The 24,685-nt window shown below is 25.8% G+C and overlaps 1 protein-coding gene and 1 long non-coding RNA gene across 2 annotated transcripts in view; one reads left to right on the forward strand and one right to left on the reverse strand.

Moving 5' to 3' along the window:
• LOC124419385 overlaps window positions 1-24,685 on the reverse strand; it is a 150,059-nt gene that overhangs the window by 105,325 nt on the left and 20,049 nt on the right. The window contains exon 2 of the long non-coding RNA XR_006940529.1: window positions 11,179-11,201. This is a non-coding gene — a long non-coding RNA (uncharacterized LOC124419385). The remainder of the gene's footprint in view (window positions 1-11,178; window positions 11,202-24,685) is intronic.
• Window positions 7,940-24,685, forward strand: part of LOC111681594 (protein kibra) — a 32,727-nt gene continuing 15,981 nt past the window's right edge. Inside the window, exon 1 of the mRNA XM_023443450.2 lies at window positions 7,940-8,832. Coding sequence (XP_023299218.2) covers window positions 8,234-8,832 — 599 coding nt within the window. The 5' untranslated portion in view covers window positions 7,940-8,233. The remainder of the gene's footprint in view (window positions 8,833-24,685) is intronic.

Here is a 24,685-nt window from a genome sequence, read left to right on the forward strand (position 1 = left end):
GGTATTGTGTTTTTCACAATAATAAGGCATTGATTGTGAATTTGATACATTTTTTTTTTTAATTTACCAATTTATTGATATTTTAGTAAAATATTTATGAATTTATCAATTTTTGCCTCTGGTATAATACAAATTCATCAAAACAAAGAAGGGTTTGAACACAATAATTCAAAACCCAACTGTAAGAGGGACAGATTTATATTCAACCAATCTTAATTCTTATTTAAGAAATGTTTTTTTTTCATATAAAATTTTCAAAAAATTTTCATAAAATAAAAATTATTTAAACATTCGGGAAATAGTGTTTAAAAATTGTGTTGTATTGCTATTTTTTATTGTGTACATTACACAATTACAAATACCAATGTAAAATCAATCAGAATTTATCTAAAGAATGCGGGGCCACATAAATGTCAGATAGATTTTTATTGTTGTGTTATTGTTGTTGCTGCCCTCCAATATTTCCAGTATTCATTCTTTTTTTTAATGTTGATTGGTTTGTTTACACAAAAGATACATTTTGCGCTTCTGTTTCTTGTTTGTTCTATTGGTACGTTTTATAGTCTAACTGACTGACTGAATGACTAGACTAGTCAAAGTTAGCTAGCCATAGCATTTGTTTTCTCTTATAAATACAATTCTTATATGCACATACAGACATATGAATAAATAACTCATACATTTGGACGTGGATATGTAACTATGTATAGAGGAAAAAATATTTACATCAGGCATGGGAAATTAAAATTGAAAATTTTGTTTAAAAAATTTACTTTTTTAGGATTGTTACAGTACGCCCTCCTTGTAGTAAATAAACGATATGGAATAGTAAACTAATCTACTAGAGTAACTTAAGAATTTCTTAGATAAAATTGATAATATAGAAATGGAAATGGAAAATGGAAGAAAAGCACCGAACTGCCCATCCCTGACTTTTTTATATAGAAAAGTAAAAAACAGCAAAACCAAGCAAAATAAATGAGTATAATAAGATACCGGAGATGGTAAAAAAGTACTTATTTGAAAATGCGTCCCTTTTAAAATTGTTATTTTCATAACTTCTTCTATCGTTAAAAGTCCATGTAGGTACATATCTACTTTTGATTAAGTAGTAGTTAGTGTTTTAGTCCGTCGGAGGAGCCTGCAGAAAGCCTGCCTTTAAATTGCTTTCAAACTAAAGCTATATATATGTACATGATTGTTATGTCTTACAACGTTGGCAAAAAACATTCAGAAACCGTGTCAACTTAAAATGTTTGCGCCTTGCACAATTACAACAAATGCTCTGACAACATTTCAAAACTAAAATTTCTTTTTTATACATTTTCTAAACGTTTTTCTGCCAACGTTTTAAGATCTGACAACCTTGTATCACAGCTTTAACTAGCATTAAGGCCCCATAACCTAAAAAGGTACTTTTTTACAGTTACACACAAGGTACCAAACCCCTGAGAAAATTCTAACATACCCTACGATACAAAACTCCAATATAAATAAGCAGGCAAATAAATAAGAAAAATACTGCCATAACAAACATCATACATACTCATTAAAATGTTGTATTTTGTTGTTGTCCAGAGGAATTTAAAATAAATTAAATACAATATGTATCGGTGAAATATTAAAACAAGACACTGAGATATACATACACCGAAAGATACAAAGAGTAAAATGTACTGAATGAGATACTGAGAGAGAATTTTTTGAATACATTCAGAATGTGAGAATTTATTGGTGGGCGAACAAGTAAACGACCTGCTTGTTGTATCTACAAGATACATTTTTTTCCATTTTAAATATTCGCTCTCGTTTGTTCTCCCTCCCTCTCAGCCTTATGAAATGCTCTCTTTCACTCTTTTTGTAGCAAGTATATTTTTTGTATATTTTCTGTGAATAAAATCGGCTAAAGCAGCGCCCTCATTTAAGAGCGGTCACATCGCGTACTATCAACGGAATGCTGAAGTGAGTTAATGCGCTTGTTATAATAATATTTTTTATGACTGTTTATTTGTATTTCAATTTACGCAGTGGACTCAAGACGGCGGGAGGCGGGGTGCTATACGAAGTACTAGAGATTCATGACAAAACAAAAGAATCTTGTGCTTATTTGTCTGTCTACTGTAAGATTTTTTTATATTTATTTTTTTGTTATTTTGTTTTTTATTATTATTTTTTTTCGTACGAATGCGAGTATTTATACTTACTCGTACATGAGATCTAATATTATGAATGTGGTATTTTGTAGTTTTAGTTTATTTTTTTCAAATTTTGCTTTTTAAATTTTTTTGTTGTGGAATTGAAATTTTTTCGCTCAATATCTCCACAACTCATTTGTATTCTTCGCGTGCTGTTTTAATGGCAAAAATGTATTATTTTGCAGGTGTTGATACATCATAATAATAAAATACCAAATAATAAATAAAACTAAACAAAAATTCATAATCAAATGCTACGAAATTTGCAAAATACATAGGTATGCATATTTTGTTATCATAGCTCCTTAGACTAAAACATGTTGGATTTTTTTTTTTATTTTAAGGCATCATAAGTAGAAATTCATTATTTTCATATGAATCGAAGATTGAAAATTTGTTTTTTTGAATATTTGAATTTATAATTAACTTTTATCCAATTTACCTTCCTTCGGGAGGTCATCCGAACTTTTCTGAATTGAAAAGAAAAGCAGTTAAAATCTAATAACAAATCATTTTTGTTGAATTTCTCCAAGTACCATGAACGATTTAGTATTAATAAAATAAAAAAGGCGGTATGATCTATTTTTTTATTAATTAAGAGATTTTGGTTTATATTGTAGTGTGTGGCCTATGGACGGTCGTAAAATTAATTAAAAAATATCATCATTTCTGATATAATTCAAAATTCCTAAATTAACAACCGTGTATACAAACTTAGATAGCTTTAGAGGCATTCAAAGTTGCAGCACGTAAACATGGACCATATTTCTTGATTATTTCACCAAATTTTCTTCGAGACTATATACAAATTTTATATGATTCAGAAATAAAACTTAATGTAGAACTATGACACTTACCCCACTAGCCTTAACCAAACTTAGTCGATTTTGAAAAAAAAATAATTTTAATAAAAAATAAAAAAACGCAAACCTGTAAATAACGTTACAATGGGTATTTTTATAAATTTGTGAAAACATTTTATCCGCTTTTTAATATACATATGTAAATATATGTCCCAAAGTTTGTTTCGATATCTGTATCCGTTAAAATTTTCTATTAATTTATATTTTTATAAAAAAAATCTATTTACATACTATGATTCCATTACTTTGTCGTAAGTCGTTATTTAATAAAAGATCTCTTATTTTTAATACTTTTTTATGATTTGCAAATAATTTCGCCCCCAAAAAAGAAAAATGTTATTGGATAAGTTTAATTTTGTTCAATAGGATCTAAAACTAGATAGCAATAACTTTATACCCTAGCGAATGATAAAAATAATCACAGAATGAGGTACAATTTACAGAATGAGGTAAAATTTACAACTTTTTTTGGTTAAAAAAATTTTTGAAAATTTTCGCTTGTTATTAAGGCTTTAGAAAATCTATTTGCCGCAGAAGACTTTTGCACCAAAATGACCTGAGAAAATATTTTGGTTATAACTCTTGCGTAAGATCAGAAGGCAGATTGCTGACATTATTTTTTTAACTCTTCTACATACTATTTTATTTCTACATTGGAGCCCAACTCTATGATTTCTTATTTTTTATTTAAATACCATTTTTCCATGTAAAACAAGTATTAAAGTATAGTCGGGCGTGACCGACCATATAATACCCTACACCAGTTCTGAATATTAAATGTGATTTGTCCTTTATAATAATTCATTGTTCTGATACATTTGAGCAATTTTAGATGAAAATCTAATTTTCTGAAAGAGGCTTTATATGGGGGCTATGGGCCAATATGGACCGAGCCCGATAAAGTTTTGTGAATATATTTATATAATATTTATTTTTGCTGAATTTCATTGTAATATTTATGTTTATAAGTTAATTTTGGACAAGTTCAAGTTATTTTCTGAAGAGGACTTTACCAGAAAACTATTCTAAGTCGATTGGTATACTTTGAGGTGGGTATAGGAGGAATATTTTTATATGTTACAAACATAATCACAAACCCAATATACTCTCCACACTAAAATGGTGTAGGGTATAATTAATTTTAAAGAATCAATTCTTATTATACATAATTACATACATACTAACAAAACTATTCAAAAAATAAAATTCCAAATTCTTTGGGAAACATGTCCCTGACCTACTATAAACAACAACAACAACATTAGTCCATTCATGTACGTAAATACCCTCAGAGCATTACAAAATCGCAAAAAAGATATATATTTTTTTCATCTTAAAAATATTTGGCATGTCAGATAGGTATTGATGATACACTCACTCACCATTAAATTTCCAATCAGATTTAAATCCATTTATAAACAAATGTTGCCCCCTTTTGTTTTGTGTTTCTATGTACATACATATTTTTGTTTTTCATAAAATACCTGTATGATGAACCCAAGTAACAAATGGTGTTGATAGTGCGTACATACCCAGCAGATGCTTTGGTAATCATAAAATACATTGTACAGTGGACGAGTACATATACCATATCATACAGATGAACGTTCGTTCGTACTTACGTTTTGACCAACAGACAGACTTTTTACAGGTATTCATTGCAAATATAACGCACACAATTTTGTTACGTACAAAATTATCTTAAAGTACTCATACTTGATACTAAAAAATATTTATCTTTTACACAATTATTTGAGAACAAAAACAGCCGATGCCAAATGTTAAGGGAAAGCCAAAAAGTTAACATTTGTACTTATCCTGCAGGTACAATTGTACTTTTATTAATTGTAAATTGTTCATAAAAATTGAACAATAATGCTGTTTTTGTATTTGTTTATTAACTTCAAGGAAGCATTAATACGAAGGTTATTCCAAAAATTACTACAAATTGCATAGGAAAGTATATGCCTACAGCCTAATTTTCTAAAACCTTATATTAGTTGAAAAATATTTTAAATTACCTGTTTAACATTTTCATATCTTTTTTTTTGCATTTCTTTAAATATTTTTTAATATTTTCTTTTTAAAACCGGCAAAATTGGTTCATAAATGGGAAATATGTTAACATTCTGAACTACACTAGATCAATGGAACATCGACATTTAATAATATTAGATTCAGAATGATTTTCGAAAAATGGCTTTTTATGGGAACTTTAGTCAATTATGAGCCAAACTCTCTAGAATTTGGAAAGTGAATTTGTAAAAAATTATTATTGATTAAATTAATTTTGACATTTAAACAATTTATTGACAGTTATATACAATTTATAGCCAGGATCAATTGTGGACCGATCCTTTTAAAATTTGTTAGATATTGGACTCTATTTGTATTTGTTATGAACATGAAAGTCATATTTTAAGATTATCTTATAAGGAAGCTAGTGGAATCTATGGCCGATTTACCAAATTGAAAACGCAAGCGAGCGATCAGGCTAGGCTGTCGTAGAATCCAAAAAAGCTACAGTATGGTATATGTACATATATTATTGATAGCAATCGTAATTTTCAGCAGATATATTCATACAATCTTTATGAAATTCTTATATGTGACGAAAGCTATGTACACACGGTTGTTAGATCTTACAATTCTGTCTGAAAATTTTTCACAAAGTGTTTAACAATCGTGTCAACTTACAATTCTTGTTTTGCAACATTGGCTGAAATGCTTTTTCTGAAAAAAAAATGTTTACTCGACTGTTAGACATTTTCTAAACATTTTACTGTTAACGTTGTAAGATTTTACAACCGCAGTCCCAGCTTGGGATCTAGTGACGGCTACATAATTTAAAAATTATCATGAATTTTTCTAAAAGTGTTAGTTTTCTAAATACATTTTAAAGTTTTTTAAACTTTAATATGATATAGTTGTTATTAAAAAATGTGTTTATTGTGTTTTTCTTAAATTCCCCAACTAGTCTTAGCCATGAAGTTCAAGTTAAAGGACAACCAATTAGAACATATGACAAACGCCACCTACATATTTGGACAATTCACAATCGATGTTGTATGGTTGTATTATAGTATGTTGTAATTTTTATTTATATTTATTTGCTATTGGTTTCAAAAATTTTTGTTTGAAAAATGTTTATGATATACCTAAGCATGTTGAATTCACATCCATACGACATCAATTTAAAATTGGAGAATATATAAAAATATATAGATTCCTTGAATTTTCCTTGAGCTAATAGGTATAAAGTCTTATTTGATTTTTATTTTATTATTAAAGACATTTTAGTACAATTCGCATATCACAACCAAAGGTACCAGCACAAGTACTTTTATTTTATATTGTACCAACTTTCAATAACAATGACTATTTCAAGTGAGAGAGATACAAAAAACATGTCCCCTGTAGTGAGTGAGTAAAATATGTTGAAATGAGAGCCAAATAACAGGGTTAAAGAGCGTCGCAAATGAGAGAGTATGAAAAAAAGCAAGATCTTTAGATACATTTTTCCATAGTTTGTTAATTGAACAGAAACATTTTGTGGGTTTGCTCGCTAAACTCAACAGTTCATTTAGTAAACGGCTACACGACTAAACGTAATGAACGACGGATTAATGTAAAAAGCAACAACAAAACGTGTAAAAATTCAGCAAGATAAATAATAATTAAATAAAATTGTTTTCATTTTCTAAATACAAATTTGAATATATTATACAAAAAAGGTTTTTAAAATTATTAAATTAACTAAAAAGTAGCAATTGTAAAGTGTCTTAACTGCAAAAAAACAAGTGAAGAAGCAAAAAAATTGTGAAAAATAATATAAAAAATATTTTAAAAGCAAAATATTGTATATGGCATACACATTTTTACGTTAAATTTATACATACAAGCATATAAAAAAATCTTTCAAACAAGCTCTTTGTGGAAATAATTTAAAAAAAAATTTAAACATTTTTTATGGAATGGAATGCAGCAAAAGAGATAGCGAGCGTTGAACGCCGCCGTTTTAATTGTGTTAACACGCCATGTGCCAGAAAGAGAGGCAGATAGAAATTTTATTATACAAAATATCTCCTCACATTGATTAAGAGCACACAACATACAAGTCGTCGCCCGTTTTTTTTTTCTTCATATATATTTTCTATAAATTTTTTTCGTTAAAGTAAATGTTGAGATACACTCTACGTAATCGGCCTAAATAGTATTGTATATATGGAGAGATTATTAAAGTGTTAAAAAAATTTAACGAAATAATAAAAATCCAATTGAAAGAAAACAAAACATGAATTAAATCTTAAGAAATATATTACAAAATTCAAATAAAATTTAGCTATTTGTGTAACAAGTGATTGGTGAGGTATTTCTCCAAGTGTACGAAAAGAAAAAATAGATACAAAATGAAAGAATGAATCTGAAAGATATAATTAAAAGAATCTTACTACCCACAAGCTTAATACAAGAAAATAGAAATGTTTATAAGAAAATAAAAAAATAGTTAAACCAAACCAAGTGTTGAATAAAAAGAATGTGAGAAAATTTCAAAGTGAAATAAAAAATTGGTAAAAAAAAATATTTAAATTTCAAAAAATTAAGTAAGATTATGATGTTTTTAAACCCATTAATCTTTAAATGGAGAAATTAATATAACAACAACTACAAACCAAACAAACAACTAAAGAAATATTAAAAAATTTTTTACAAAAATAACCTCAATACAAACACATACATACACATATGTAAATGGCCAAGAAAAAATAAACGGCAGATAACAAAAAAATATTTCAAAATTCAAATAACGTTTTGAACGGTCTGAAACAACAACAAAAAAACAAAAAATTGCCAACACCAAAATAATAATAATAATAACAACAACAACTAAAAAACAAAACAAAATAACCAACAAGTGGACAAAAATGTGGTTGTAAATATAAATAAAAAAACGGCAACACCAACAACAAAAACGAACGATTTTTGACAATTTTAAACACGTTTTTTGAAAACCAAAACAACAACACAGCAATCATTGGATATTTGGTTAAAAAGGTGAAGAAGGGAGCTGAAGCAAAAAGAAAAAACGCCAAATATCGTCATTAACGTATCATTAGCCACATTTTTTTAGTTTTTGAACTCCTCCATAAAAAATAAAACACAAACAAGAGGTTTATGATTTCATTTATCATATGCTTATGGATTATTGCTATAATAAACATTAGCAGCAACAACAACAATAATAACAACAACAACAGCAATAATTTTGTTGTTGAAGCAATAAACCCAAAAATTAATTATCCACACGTGCAATTATTTCAATTTGAAATTATGCCAAAATTACAGCAACAACAACAATTACCACACCAGCAACATCAGCCACAAAATCAAAATCACTACCAACAACATTATCAACAGCAGCAGCAACAATACCAGCAACACCAACAGCAGCAACAACATCACAATAACCAGCTGCATCATCAGAGTTCTTTAACAAATGTAGCCGCCATTACAAATCCCTCAGCTTCAACTACCACCCTGCTATCCACCTCTTCCTCCTCAATACAACACATTTCGCCACATCCCTATCAACAGCCTCCACAACATTATCACCAGCACAACTATCAGCAACAGAGTCAACATCAATCGCAACATTTACATCATGGTGAATTTCCACTGCCCGAGGGCTGGGACATTGCCAAAGATTTCGATGGTAAAATCTATTATATAGATCATAATACGAAAAAGACAACATGGCTGGATCCTAGAGACCAGTAAGTACTACCAATTAACAATAATTTATGTGTATTTTTTTGGAAATGTTAAAGAAGATTTGGAAATTTAAGTGATGCCATTTAATAACGAAGTCAACAACTCTCAAAAATGAAAATTTTTTCAATTAAAATATTTCTAGTTCTACAAAAAAAAATCACTATTTTAGAAAAACAATTTACTATTTTGAAAAATTTATAATTTTTTTAATCTTATAAAAAGTTAATTTAAACAAATATCAATTTTTTTTAAAATAGTTTGAATTTTTAATTTTTTAGTTTTTATAACTAGTTTTAAAATTAAACTGCAGTTTAAACTTTAGTTTTAAACTTTATAATAATGTCTTCAAGGTTGCAATTAAACTTTGGATTAAACGCCCGTTAATATTTAAACGATAAACACCACTAAACTCTTTAAAAATATTTAAATAAATAACTTTCTATGAAACTGCATTAAACATAAATATTTTGTTAACAAATTGCAACAAAAATATTCAACAAATTTTGTGGCCCATGAAAACTTACTCGCAAAAGCTGGTATTTAAATCATCTTTAAAATATTTCCCATCATTTATATTTATATACAATAACTTTTTTGTTATTCGATTTATCATGAAAATAAATTTTAATTAAAAAATTTCGATTTTATTTTCACAAATTTGATTTTTCTGCAACATGTCCGAATCTTACAGCCAAAATAGGCTGACAGTAAAAAATGCAAACAAAAAATATATATTTATATACATTGCGGAATTTTTTCGCTTCAAGCTCTCACAAATATTGTCATACAAAAATCATATAATTGAGCAGCACTAAGCAATAATAAACAAAAAAATAAATAAATAAATATTTTAACAAATACTCGTAAGCACACCAATCGACAAAGTATCTGACAACTACAGAGATACTACAACAAGCAGACAACAACAACAAAAATATATGTATAAAAAATAAACTGAAAATGGAAATAAAAAATAATCAAACAAAATAAATAAAATAAAACAACTTTAAAGCGAAAACATTCCAATGTGATGATTAAGACTAAAAAATAGAGCTAAAATTAAACAAAAAAAAAAATAATGAAAAACAAAAACTTGCAAAAAAACAAACTCTCAAAAAATTGTATATCACAGGGCCTGTAGTCTTTAGGCCTTAAGTTTTTTATTATTTTAAGTTCGATTCTAAAGATAGGCAACTTTTAAGAAAACTCTGCCGAGAGTCGAGCCTTTATTAGAAGAGCACATAGATTGGTAATCACGAACTTCGTCGTCGAAGTTCAGTTGAAATAAAAAATAAAATGAAGTACTTCTTAAAGAATAACATTAATCACCACTTCAAAATGAGCACTAAATGAGAAGGATCGAAATAACCACTATTTCACTTCCAAATAACTTCCAAGAAAAAAAAAACATAAAAATTACATCGTGCGAATGACTTCAGAAGTAGTGAACTTGAACTTTCAGTAAATTCGACTTCTTTTTCGCTTCTTTCGAAGTTTTTTTTTTTGCTGAATATTAAAAGAACCAATGAAAAAATTATTTATTAAAATGATTAACTTAATTTTAATTAACTTTCTTTTTCTTTAACTTAAAATTAATTAACTTTCTTACAAAGAATCAAGATAGATTGTAAACACGGTTAAAGTTGATAGTTAATTTTATTCGATAAACAATTCTTTTATGAACACTTTCGCGTCTCTCAAGGTCGACAGGAAGGAGAGAAACAAAACAGAAAAGTTACAAAACTGTTTAGATGTCGGAAAAAATGATTAGTAAAAACATCGATCAGCATCGTAAATGTTCATTAGGAAGTGAAATTCATCTTTCGCAAGACAACAGCAGATCAAGTGAGGATCAGAATATGTGCCGCAGCTGAATCATTTGTAGAAAGTCAAATCGTTGAGAGATTCAAACATCACTTTTTGAATTGGGCCTTTTAGAAGGCCTCTAAAATAAAATTTCTAACTCATTAAAATGCTTTGGCAATCAAAAATAAACTCACAAAATTTACAATTACAAGAGAGTACAAGTATGAGTGTGCAAAAAAACTGAAACAACAAATTATAGTTGCTGCTCTGTATAGCTGTAAAAGTATGTGTTAAGTATTGTAAGTTAAAGAAAAAAAACTAAATTTTGAAAGTAAACAAATTACAATTATTTTACATTTTTTACTTTTTGCCATGTGCTTTAAGAAATATGAAGGGTTTTTTTCAAAAAAAATATATATTTTTAAAAATTTCAATATAATCAAAAGGCAAATAATTATAGCATTCTAAAACTCCATTTAAATTTAATTGAGATCAAGAAATAAATTAATATCTAGTATAAAATTTAAAGAAAATTTACTTACATAATATTTATTGAAATTTTTATCTGAAAGCAAACAAAAAGAAATAATATTAGTAAAAAAAAAACATTAAAAACTTGTTCACTGCAAACAATTTTAATGACTTCAGCAATTAAATTAATAGTTGTTGTAATCATTTAAATGTTTGCTGCAATCGTATATCTATATACATATTTGCGTACTTTTGTTCTCTATACTTATTTTGTATTAAATATTATTCTGCTATTATTTATGATTAAATTTCAAAATGAAGTTTCCATTTTTTTTTTAAAGTTTAACGAAAATATTTTGATTCCCCAATACTCGTTTAAAATAATAGTCTTTCCGAGTTTTACCAATCATTGAAATTGACTCACATTATTTAAGTTTTTAAATTTAATAACGCACAACTATTGTTTATTAGGCGATCATTTATAGTTTTAAGAAAATTATTAACAAAAAATGAAAACAAATTATGTTCGCAAAACAACTTGTTTTAGAGGCGCATTTTAACTAAAAAAATATACACGATATGTATTTAATAAAATCAAATTGGAAAAGTAGCAGCAGCAGCCAGAAAAAATTCCTACAAAACAAGTTTCCGCATAGAGGAGATACAGCAAAAACTAAACTAAAAAATATTTCTTTAATAAATTTTTCCAACTTAAGGAATTTTGAATATTTCTTTTTTCTTTCTCGCTTTATTTAATAAAATAAATACTTATACAACTATTATGACAGAAATTTTTAAATATACGTTAAAATTTTCAATTTAACCGCACATTATTTAATTTAACTGTAGTAGTCGAGGAGTAAAAAGAAGAAAGAAACGTCGTCATAAATTTTAATTAAATTAAGGTGAATTTATTTGAATTCACATGCTTTTAAAACTTGAAAGCCGGCTTTTTATTAATAAATTGCTAAATAAAAATATGATGAACATGAAGAAGACTACGACCAAAAATTTACATTAAATTTATTAATAAAAAAAATTGGCATTCATAAGCTAAATAAGTGAAATTAAATGAGCCTTTACAAAAAACACACATTTCTGTGATACGAAAAAATTTAATAAATAAATACCCACAATTTTGAATTTTTTTATTTCATTTCGAGAGCAATAACAACAACTACAAAAATGAAAATTTTTTAAAATTAACGTCAGCATTAGCCTCGTGCTGGTATGAGTTACGTTTTTCGTTGCTTCTTTGTAAATGTGAAAATTATGAAAAATATTTAGGAAAAAATTTAAAATGTGTTTCGTATAAAATTAACCGAGTATGTGTATGTAATAATCACATACACACATATGTCTATATATACATACATATAAGTTTATACAGCATACAGGGTACTGAGTTTTAAAATATTGGAAAATTTTAATTTTAATTCTTATATACACAACACCATTCTGAACGTTTTAATATTAGATTAAATCGTTGTCCGATAGTCTATCAAGTTTTCAAAATAGAATAAGGAAATAAAATATACTTTTATGGTTTCTAAGTATTGATGACTGAATAACAATGTTTTGTCTATGGCCTTTTGTGGATAAGTATTTAGCGTTCTAGTCTGATAGACCGGAATTGGTTAAGAACCGCACAACAGGCCCAATAGAGGCCTACATGTATTTCTTCGGACTTGATGCAATTATGTTTATCCAACTTCAAAGGCTTGTACCAATTCCTAAAAATTAAATTAAAAACTAAACAAATAATGTACAATTTTAGTGGCAAATTTTTAAACAATCTAATTAAATCATTAACCGATACTGTCCAATTTCAATGCCAAACAAACAGCACTAATGGACTCTATCAAGTTTTCAAAAGACAGCTTTTGTGGTTTGAGGTAAATTATGTCTATCCAACTTTAAAGGCTTGTGCAAATTCTAAACAATCTAATTTATTAAAGCATATTAGTTGTTTTTATACAAGTTTTGTAAGCACAACTAAATATTAGATTTTGAGAACAAATCTATCAACAAAATGCTGTCTATTGCAGTTACATACACATATAAGTAATTCTTTCATTTTTGCTATATAATGCAAATGCTAGCTACAAAATTTGGTAGTCACAACTAAATAATTTATTTAAAATACGAAATAAGGAAATATCTGACAAAACTAACCGCCGTACTTATAAAGATATTAACCGTTTACTCTAGGTTTATTACACATATTGCTAAACTCCTTCCTTAACTCTAATTAAATGTAAATATTGCTGAAGGTTTTCTTCAACCAACAATTATAATCTACATTTCCATTTAATATTGTGATATTTAAAACTACAGAACGGAAGGAAGTAATTATTTGATAGTTATCGCCAGCTTAAAGAGGAAAGAAAATCTTATGAGGAAAAATTAAATGTAACTTGATGATGTACACAGATTACTGGGAAAAATTCTTAAACTAATTGAGAAAATTAGTTGTATACCCGTGTAATTGAGTGGGTATGGTGTTAGTTATTTTATCATTAGATTTTATTTTGTTTAATTATAGACAAACAAAAATTCTCAAGATTTTCCTTAAGTACAAAGAAAAGAATGTCTAATTCTATGGGAATGTTTATATTCTATTTTTTTGTGTTCAACTAACATCAGAACATTTTTTCAACATCTGGAGATTTTTTTTGAAGAAATTAAAAAGATTTGTTTGTTTAAGATACTAATTCTTAGAAAAATTGCTTTTAAATTAAGACATTGTATATATCTTGTATATATGTATGTATAAAAACGATTGGCGTTTATTAAAATTTAATACAGGGTGTTAAAAACTTTTTATTTTTTTAAATCTTTGGAGAAAACACCAACATATATTTTTATTCTTAAAAATTTTATAATAATCTTGAGTCAAAATAAATTAAATTTATAATCAAATTCAGGCATTCAGAAAAATGCCTTCATTTTGCCCTTTACTGTAAATTTTTTACTGATAAATTATATAAATTCCCTATATTTACCACTCTTTCAGCTCAATAAGAAGGCTTATATCTGTTTAAGAATAGAGAAAAATACATGCCCCTTACAATTTCTTTGTTAGAGAAAATATATGAAGAAAAAGTGTGGGCGTGTCTTTATACCTACAATAGGTTACCTTTTTTTCTAATCTACATCATCACTTTTTTATTTTACTTTCTTAACAATAATAATCTTAGACTGCAGCTTGTCTCTTAATACCATAAATATTAACTCATGAATATAATACAGAAACCTGAAACATTTTTTATACTACAGCAACAACATTTTCTTAAAGATAACAACAATGAGACATAAGAAAATATAAAGTAGCAAAAGAAAACATAGAAAAAATCTAAATAATATTATAGAAAATATAGAATAAATATAGCAGAACAATTTAAGATACAAACTTACATACATACATATATATGTATGTATCTGAAACTATGTATAGTTCTAAATGTATGAAGAAAAAAAAAATAATTACAATGTGAAAAAATACTGCAATGGTAGTCAATAAAATATGTAGAGTACAATGTAAAATAATAGCGTTAACTGCACTACAGCAACAACAAGAACAACTAATACTATGTCTATTACTAACTACCAGATATAAGATACAACTCAAAGTTGGTTGTATTTAGTAGTGGTCGATTTTATAAACTCTAGTAGTAGAATCATAATATACTTACATATGTATATACTAATATAAACTAGTATTAAAATTCTTGTATGTGTGTGTGTACATATGCTTAAAGAAAAAAAAAACTGATCACAGATACTTGCATACAAAGAAAAAAACCTGGTAACAAGAGCAACAGGTGCAATTTGTAGCAACAACAAATAGAAAACTACTATAAGTACAATATAATAGTTAAAAGAGATATAAAATAGAAACAGGGTGTTTACTTCATATGGAGAAAGAAATCTTTAAGATTTTAACCTTCAGACGTTTAGGATTAAACCAAATTTTATTTGCATAGTTTGATAAAACTTTAGTTTAACCTTTAACAGAGACAAAATTGGTATTGTGTAGTTTATGAAAGAAAAACTATTAGTTAAGTTGTTAAGCACTAAATTTAAAGTTTTATCAAAAAAGAAAAAAACTAAATGAAATCTATAATTATTTCAAATAAAATTCTCAAATATACAAGATATTTCCAAATACTTTTACACCAAAACAAATTTACTACAACATTTAAAACAAAATCTAAAAAAAAATTCCCAGGCCAATATACTTATTACGTTTGCTTTTCTTTACTCGTATTAGAGTTTAACTTTAGTTTACAATATTGCAAAATTTTCAATTAACTATGAATTTCGTTTCTAAATGTATAAGTACTCGTACTTACTATCTGTACATATAAATATACAATTTTACATTTTACTAAAGCGTTAAAATGAAATGCAGTACAACTGCATTCCTTCTTAGTTTTTTTTCTCGCAAAACTTTACTCTGGTATATAATATAGCAGAAAAGCAAAGCCCAGAAAAGATAAAAAACTGAATATATTTTCCAGTACATAGTATGTAGATGGTTGATTATGCATACATAGATACAAACATACATCTACATTGGAATGCTATGGCTACATAAATGGTATGTTATTGCAACAACAGCAATAGCAGCAGCATGCAATGCAACAGTTTGCAACAAGTATTTCCACTTTATTATACTTACAAACGAAAAAAAAAAATACAACTACATATTATCATCATCCATCCCATGAAGAGAAAAAATTATATATTAAAGGAATAGTTTTGTCTATATTAAGTGATATATGTAAGTATGTAGGTATGTAAAAACTACATCAAACTTACACACTCATCTTAACATGAATATGTCCACCATAATGTTATTTTATACAATTTAGGAAACTTGAGAGTCTGTTATGCTTTTTAGTCAAAAACTGTTTGTTAGGAAAATATTGAGGAAGTTAAGTTAAGTTAGTTTAGTTAAAATTGATGGAGAATTTTCTAAGAAAAAGAAAGTTTATCGAAATTTATCTAAAGAAAAGAACATTTATCGAAAATTGTCTATAAAAAATAATTTTTCTAAAAAAAATAAGAAAATAAATTGAAAATGTTCTTAATAAAGACTATTTTTCAACAAACAGAGAGCATTAATCGAAAATTTGCTTTAAAGAGAAAAGTTATCGAAAATTTTTATTTGAAGAGAAAATTTATCAAAAAATTTTATATATATTTTTTATATCGAAAATTTCTATATAAAAAGGAAATATGTAATCAAATTAATTAAGAGAACATTTTCTATATAAAAAAAAATTATCGAACATTTTTATAAAGAAAAAATTTATAGAAAATTTTTATAAAGAGAAAATTTATCGAAAATTTTTATAAAGAGAAAATTTATCAAAAAATTACTATAAAAAGAAAATTTATGGAAAATTTTCTATAAAGAGAAAATTTTCTATAAAGAGAAAATTTATCGAAAATTTTCTATAAAGAGAAAATGAAACAAAAATTATATGTAAAGAGAAAATTTGTCAAAAATTTCTTATGAAGAGAAAGTATATAGAAAATTTTCTATTAAAAGAAAATATATCTAACATTTTTAAAGAGAAAATTTATCAAAAAATTCCTTTAAAAAGAAAATTATCGAAAATTTTGAAGAAAGATGTTTTTTCAAAAAAATAAAACTATTATTTTCAAATAATTTAGTTTAACTTAAAAAAATATGTATATTTAAAATTTTGTTCGTTTATCTGGTCTTTAAAGGGTTAACATAATATTACAATTATTTGATATCGTATTGCGATATTGTTAGTATATAAAGTAGTAAATATATTTATATATATGTGTATATACAGATATATGTATCTATGTACTACATTGTGTGCATTTTATATACAAAAATACAATGCAAGTGGTGTTTCAGTTTCATTCTTATTCGTGTTATGTATTTCCTTTTTATAATGATAATATATTGTGTGTGAATTTTTATAATCCCGGTCTTATAATTTATAAACGCGTTATTATACAATAGTCATAATATAAGAAATGAAATGTAGTATGTATGTATAAACTAAAAAATATATATTTATATAAAAAGTGCATAGAAAAATATCTTGTATTGGAATGAGAAAATAAATATTGCAAGAAATATATTGAAAATGTTGTATAAAAAAATTAAATATGTACATTGTACATATTTTCAGGGAAATGGTGTAACATTTCTTAAAATTGCCAAAACATAAATCCTCTAAGAAATATTTTCAACATATAGATTTTTCTTAATATACAACTCAATTTTTCATTGTCATATCTGCAACAAAAGGTGCTTATTAAACTCAATTCAAATGCAACAACCGAATAAGCCTTACTTTCGATCCTCTCTATGGAAAATAATTGGATTGAAAAGAAAAATAACAATAATAATAGAGAAGAGAAAAAGAAAAGAAAAATATTTTTAAAAGTATGTATGTATGTTCATGATGTTGTACATACATACATAGGTACAATATAAATATAATTCAAACATCGATTTGTAATAATTCAGCTGTCATTCTTTCAAAATAAATAAAATAAAAATAATAATAAAATCAAGAACAACAACAGCACTTCATGATCATAGCATGTACATAGTTGTAATGTTGCATGTTGTTGTTGCAGTTAAGGAATTTTTGTATTTTTTTTGCTGTTTTTTAGCTTGTTTGTTTTTATTTTGTTTAAGTTTAATAAACGTGAGTAGAAAATTAAGTTTTTTTCGTCTTTTTTAGTTATTCGTTCATCATGGCCAGAAGATACAAATCACATATACACATACATACCTACATAGATACAACTTATACAGATACTTTTAACAAATTACATACATATTGTGTACGCTAAGGAATTTTTATAATACACAGTTGGTTGTAATGCAATGTTGTGGTATGATGTTGTTGTTATTTTTTTTACTTGATCATATAAATACATAATTACAAAACAAACAAATTGATTTCAAACTGAAATTTTGCTGAATTTTTCTTAGTCCAGGTTTTAACCTTAAACCATTAAAAGTCTAAAGGAGTTGAATAAAAACATAGCAAACTGTTTTATATTTTTAAAAAATTTTGAAATATTTTTTTTGCAAAACTCTTTGAAAGATCTCATTTAATACAAAATTTATTTATTTTTCTTAATTATCTAATTTTTATTGAACGTTCCTTATTTATTAGGAAATTATTTACAAGTTTTTAGTAATTGAAAATTATTTAAAACATTTTCCTAAAAAAAAGATTTTGGAAATCAAAATTTTTTTAAAATTTAATAGGATTTTTTTATTTTAAATTTAAAATTTATTTTTAATTTTTCTCCTTTTATAGAAAATTTTTGTAAATTTAGATTTTATTTGAGAAAATTCTCTTTAAATAATAAATATTTGAAAAGTTCTCTATTAGTATTATATTTGATAATTTCTCTTTTAATAGAAAATTAAAAAAATTAGCAAATTTTTGAAAATTTTTCTTTTAATACGAATTTTTTGATAAAATCTGTTTTTATAAGAAAAAGTTAAAAATTTTATTTTAAATAGGAAATTTTTTAAAATTTCCCTTTTAATAGAAAATTTCTCAAATATACAAATATTTACAAATATGTACTTTTACACCAAAACAATATTTTTGAAAATTTCTCTTTTAATAGGATATTTTTGGAAATTTCTCTTTTAATAGGATATTTTTGAAAATTTATCTTTTAATAGAAAATATTTTCATTTGATTTTTTACAGGTTTTTTTAATTTCACATTTTTATTTAAAAAAATTCTCTTTTAAAATGAAGTTATGAAAATTTCCCATTAAATAGGACATTTTTGAAAATTTCTGTTTTTATAGAAAATTTTTGAAAATTTCTCTTTTAACAAAAAAAGTATTTAAATTTTAGAAAAAATTTGTGTTTTTAAAGAAAATTTTTGAAAATGTCTCTTTTCCTAGATAATTAAATTTCTCTTTTTAAAGAAAATTCTTACAAATTTCTTTTTTAACAGAAAAAGTATTTGAATTTTCAAAAAATTATTAAAAAGAAATCAAAAAATTCTCTATTATTTATCTTTCAATATATATTAATTTTTTTCAAAATTCTTCTATTTACAGAGAATGTTTGACAAATTTTCTTTTTATTAAAAAATATTCAAAAAATTTTTCACAATATAAAATTTTCTGTGTAGAGCGGATCAACTTACATAGAATTTGAAAAGAGTGAATTATTTATCAGTTACAAATAAATATTTAACAACAACATTAAATTTGTTGTTGATCGTGATATATGCTGTTATGTTATGGTTTAACAACAAAAGGTAGCAATTTTCCATATTACTTATACAAAAAAAATTAAAAAAAAAAAAACATTGAAAAAAACTCCACATCCTTGTATTATCAACATGAATTTATAGCATGCCTAGCAGTTACAGTTCTGTATGTTGCCTTGAATAACTTAGTGCTGGTGGTAGAGGATGGATGTATGGCAGGCAGGCTGGCAAATGTAACTCCATCTGTCCGTCCCATTGTTTTGCATTCTGTTAGTGAGCTCACAATCATTCAGGGTTTTTTTTTTTGTGTGTTCACTCGCTGCTGCTCTAAAAGACCTTTTGGCTGACTATTTGGCATTTAGTGCGTTTATTTTTCCGATTTTTTGTTGTTGTTTTGTTTTATTATTTCTTGTGTTGTGGTTTGATAAATTACTTTAAGATACAACACGCAGATGTGCAATAATTTTCATTCGTTTTAGTTTTTTGCAGCATACGAGCAGTTACAACAACAAAAAATAATATTGAGTATATTGTATGAACATTTTTGTATTTCTTGTTTTTTTTTTTTTGTAATGTTGCGTGTACACTTTATTTTTGATTATACGGTATGATCATAACAATAGCAACTGCATGGCATCAGGAGTTAAAGACTGCAAGAGTTTTGTGGAAGAACAGACGAAAGGTCGGACAATTGGTTTGTAAGACAGAAATTAACGAAACAAAAAAAGGAAGAAGAAAAAAGAAATACCTTAAAACCTGTAGCATATTTTTGAGATTATATCGTTTGTTTTTATTGTTGTTGCTTGTTACTGTTTGTAAATGATGTTTAATCCTTTTGTTCAGACATTTTTGTACAGTAGGCATTATGAAGAAGATTTGTTTACAAATTTTTGAAAACTGTTTAAGAAGTTTCAATATAAATTCTAGATTTTCATGAAATTCTTCATAATTTGGAAGTTTTAAATTAAATGCTTAGAGATTTGTAATAGAATCTCTAGTATAAGGAACATTTCCAAAAATTGCAATAAAAGTATGTTTTAGAATTTTCAATTTATAAACTTTCCTGGGACAAAGGAATTACGGCTTTAACATGTTTTATTTGCAATTTTTGTCCCACTATTCCTAAGAATTTCCTTTAAGCAAACAGTTTCATCCACCAGCTTCGTTTTTGGTTTTTGTATAATAAAACTTAAGATAAGGAATGAATAAACATTTGCGTCACATACCAATGGTTTTTTTGTTGGTTGGCCCAGCAAACCAAATTGTTCCAATACAGTATGTGTTTTTTTCAGTAGCACATTAAGCCTCTTTTTTAATTTTTTTAGGTATTTTTTTTTCTTTGGACTGAGCTTATTTACTTTAGTTTTATGGATTTTATGTGGTTGTTGCTGTTGTTTTAATTTCATAGCTTTGGGTGTTATGTGGCCTTAAAAAAATTTTAAATTTATGCTTTAAGCATAATTTTCGTTTAGCTTTTTTTTTCTTCCATATTTTCATGTCTTTGTTGTTTTTGCCATATTTATGGCTACTTATAATTCTATATTGTGTATATGTTTGTTTGTATGTATTTATTATTTTCTGGGTTTTTAACATTCTTTAAGCCAAAGGCTTAACTTGAAATACTTTTTTTCTTATTATTATGGTCGTTGTTTATTTCTACTTCATTTGATAATTTCAACAGATATTTAAAGTTTAACATAAACATTAAGTTTAATACGTTAAATTGACGTTATATACAAAAACACATAAGATGAAAAAGAAGAAAAAAAAAAGAGTTGTGGGCCTTTTTTTTGTTGTCTGCTTAAATTTATGTCCAAATGAAAAAATGCGATAAGCCTCTCATTTTTTTATATTTTGTTAATAATGTGGTAGTATATGGAATTTAGGTTGTTTATTGTCACTCTTAAGACGACCCCCACACTATTCATTAAAAGTGACTGATTGAAGCTGCATTCTTGAAATTCCTTAAACGAAAATATGGTTTGTTTACATAAATGTTTGATTTTTTTTATGTTCAACTTAAAAGTTTTACGGTAATGGTAATAATTCAAATCAGTAGTACTAGATCTAAATTAAAGCTTTAAAATAGAATTTAATGATGATAACCTAGAAAAAGCTTGATTTCTTATAAAGTTCAACTTGTAAAAAGCAGGAAAAGTTTGCAAAAGCTTTAGGGCTGAATATAAAAGTTTTAATCACATAACATTACTGCTACTGATTAGCTTGTTGTATAATTCAATTATTTTAAAAATGTTATATGATTAAAATATTAAAAACTATTTAAAAAGCTTGAAGTCTGCTTTTGTCATATAACACCAGGTGTAATGGAATGCTTACTAAAAGCTTATTACCGAAACTAATAATGAGGAAGCTTTACAACCAAAAACCTTAATATAACACTGTTAAGACAATGTCTTAAAAATATTTAAAAGCTTCTTTGGCCTACAGCTTGCTAAAAGCTCTTAAGAACATTTTTCCAATTTATCAAATTTGTAAAAATTGTTGTTCTTAAAAGTTTAACAAAACCAGCAAAGTAAATAAAAATCTAAAAACTAAACACTTTAAAGCTTTTTTAATTATATAGCACTACAGCTAATGAAAAACTTGCTAAAAAGCAGAGCTTTAAAACCTGTTGCTTAAACATAAAGAATTTTTCTCATAATTTACTAACAAAAATCACTGCTTTTAACAAGATAGCAAATTTGAAATATTTTAAAACCGAATTTTTTTAGTTCGTTTTAAAAACATTCCCTCAATCATTGTTATCTTTTGACCCCCTTATACTTCTCTCTTTTAAAACATTTAAAATTTCTTTGTTTCATTTGATAATATGAACAAACACACATCCAAACCACACACATAAATTTTTTCGATCATCCTCCACTAAAAGAAAGATGAAAAATTTAAAAAATAAATATTTAAAAGAAATATATTTTTATATAAACAATTTTTATGCTTCATTGAAATTAAAATGCCACATGTCGCATTCCTAAACAGCGGCGGCAGCAAAAAAAAAACCAATTAACATATTTTAAAAATATATTATGTAAAAAAAAAAAACAAAATATTATAAATGAAAGAATAAATTTAAATATAAACACCAACAAGAAAATATTTGTTTAAATTTATATTTAAAAATGTTTTTAAAAATATACACACTTTTTTGTTCAAATTATAAATACATATATTAATGAAAACAATTTGTTAGTTTTTAGTTTAACATAAAATATTTTTAACACTTTTACCTGTTTAAATAGTAAATATTTTGTTTGATTTTTTTTCTAAAACAGTTGTGTTTATAGATATGATCATAATAATGATTTAATTGATTTATTTTTGCAGTTTGAAACAGTAATATAAAGGATTTTTTTTTAAATTTTAAACTTAATGCTTAAAAGCATTATTTCGAAAAATTTTAAAAATGTTGTTTTGAAAGGTTTATTGTTTTTCTAAAGCCGACAAAATTTTAAAAAAAGTCGAAACCTGGATCCACACCTATTTAAGGTTGTTTCAATTGATTCAAAATCACTTTCTGATTCCAGTAAACGATAGATGTCGGATGAAATCTCAGTAGTTACGACAGATTTTAAAACAATACAAAATGTATATTTTGTCAGTTGGTATAAATAAAGTTGTCCTGGCGATTTTATAAAGTCTCAAAAAGAGCAAAAATTGTATATATATACTTTCAATTCCTGCCACTTTTTCAAAAGTTTCTTTCACCAAGATTCTCTTTATATAGTAAATAATTTTAATGTTTACGTTTTAAAACATAAAGGTACAACCTAATAGAGTTTTCCTATTTTTGTGTTTTTAAGATCTGATCTTAGATATGAAATTATATTGCTTCTATAAAGAATCAATTCATTTAAAAACTGATCTATGTCAATTCAATATTATAATCACATCAACAATTTAGCAAGTATAGTCAAACAGGCAGTCGTCAGTCCAACATAAGAAAAAAAATGGGCAGCAAACCAACCCATACAACTTAACGAAGAATCCAACAGCGATCGAAGAAACAAAATTTTTTTACAATAAGCTCGCGCGTAATTACATTTAACGATGATATTGTTGTTGTTATTATAGTATTGCTGATGTTGTTGTACTTGTTGTTGTTGCTGAAACAACATCGTGTACGTCGACAGCAACAGTGGAATGTGGTTTTGACAAGTTCTTCTAAAATTGTATAGAGCAACTTTGCTATTTCTGCTATGAGTAAAATACACACACTCTCATATACATGTATAATAAAAACCCAGTAAACATTTTGGTATATGAAAATTTTTAAATATGTATGAAGAAAAATTTTGAAAAGGCACTTTAAAATTTTTAAATTTTATTACTTATCCTGACCAAACCAAAATAAATTATTACTGCACATTTTTTCTTAAAATATATTGTTTGTTGGGTTTAATAGAAACATCTAGATATGCAATTGTGTTTGTGTGTATAGATATTTAATTGTAAGTAAGTATTTTATACATATTTTACATTTATCTTATAGTTACGTACATACGTGTGTATGTATGTAAGAATATAGAAAAAAAAATGATCATACGATGTGTAGTTATATCGTATATAAAATTTTTCTTTGGTGTTTTTGTAGCGCATTGCAAAAACAACAACAAACAAGTAAGAATCATAATACTTGAAACAACATACGTAGAGCTACTTAAAATAGTATGTACGCGAGTACAAATCTACACAATTTTTTTTTTTTTTTTTGAAAAGAATTTTTTCTGCATTTCGTTTTTTTTTTTTCTCAACATTTTGCAAACATTAAGTAAAACTTGCAGATATTATAGTGGGGATATTTTATTATAAAGCCAAAGGCTGCTGACTTGTTGGCCGTTCGTTGTTGTTTCTATTAAATGTTTTTTCGTTTTAGATTGAGGAAAAAATTTATAGAATCTTTTTACATTAGAAAAAATCAGAAAAATTTTAAGACATATTTAGAACTTCATCTAAAAGTTTTCCTAAATTAAAAAAAAAATGTTCAAATTAGATAATAGGATCCAGCTATTCCCTAATCATTTAGAAACGTTTTGTGAAAAAAAAATCATAAGAATTTTATTCTCTTTTTTTGTTATACGGATGGAATTTCATTTTACTTTTTCTTCTTCTTTACGTACGTAAAGTGTGATCGTCTGAAGTGGCCTTAAACAGATAGATGGATTAGAAAAAAATTTAAAAATGATTTTGATAAAACGATATTTATTTCAAAATTATTTATTTGTTGCCTAATGTTTGAATAACTTTACTGTTCTGGCACACAAGCATATACGTTCGCAAAATGTTTGCACTTTTCTCTTGCACTTCTTCG

This window comes from Lucilia cuprina, chromosome 4, assembly GCF_022045245.1.
Source record: "Lucilia cuprina isolate Lc7/37 chromosome 4, ASM2204524v1, whole genome shotgun sequence".
Lineage (NCBI taxonomy): Eukaryota > Metazoa > Arthropoda > Insecta > Diptera > Calliphoridae > Lucilia > Lucilia cuprina.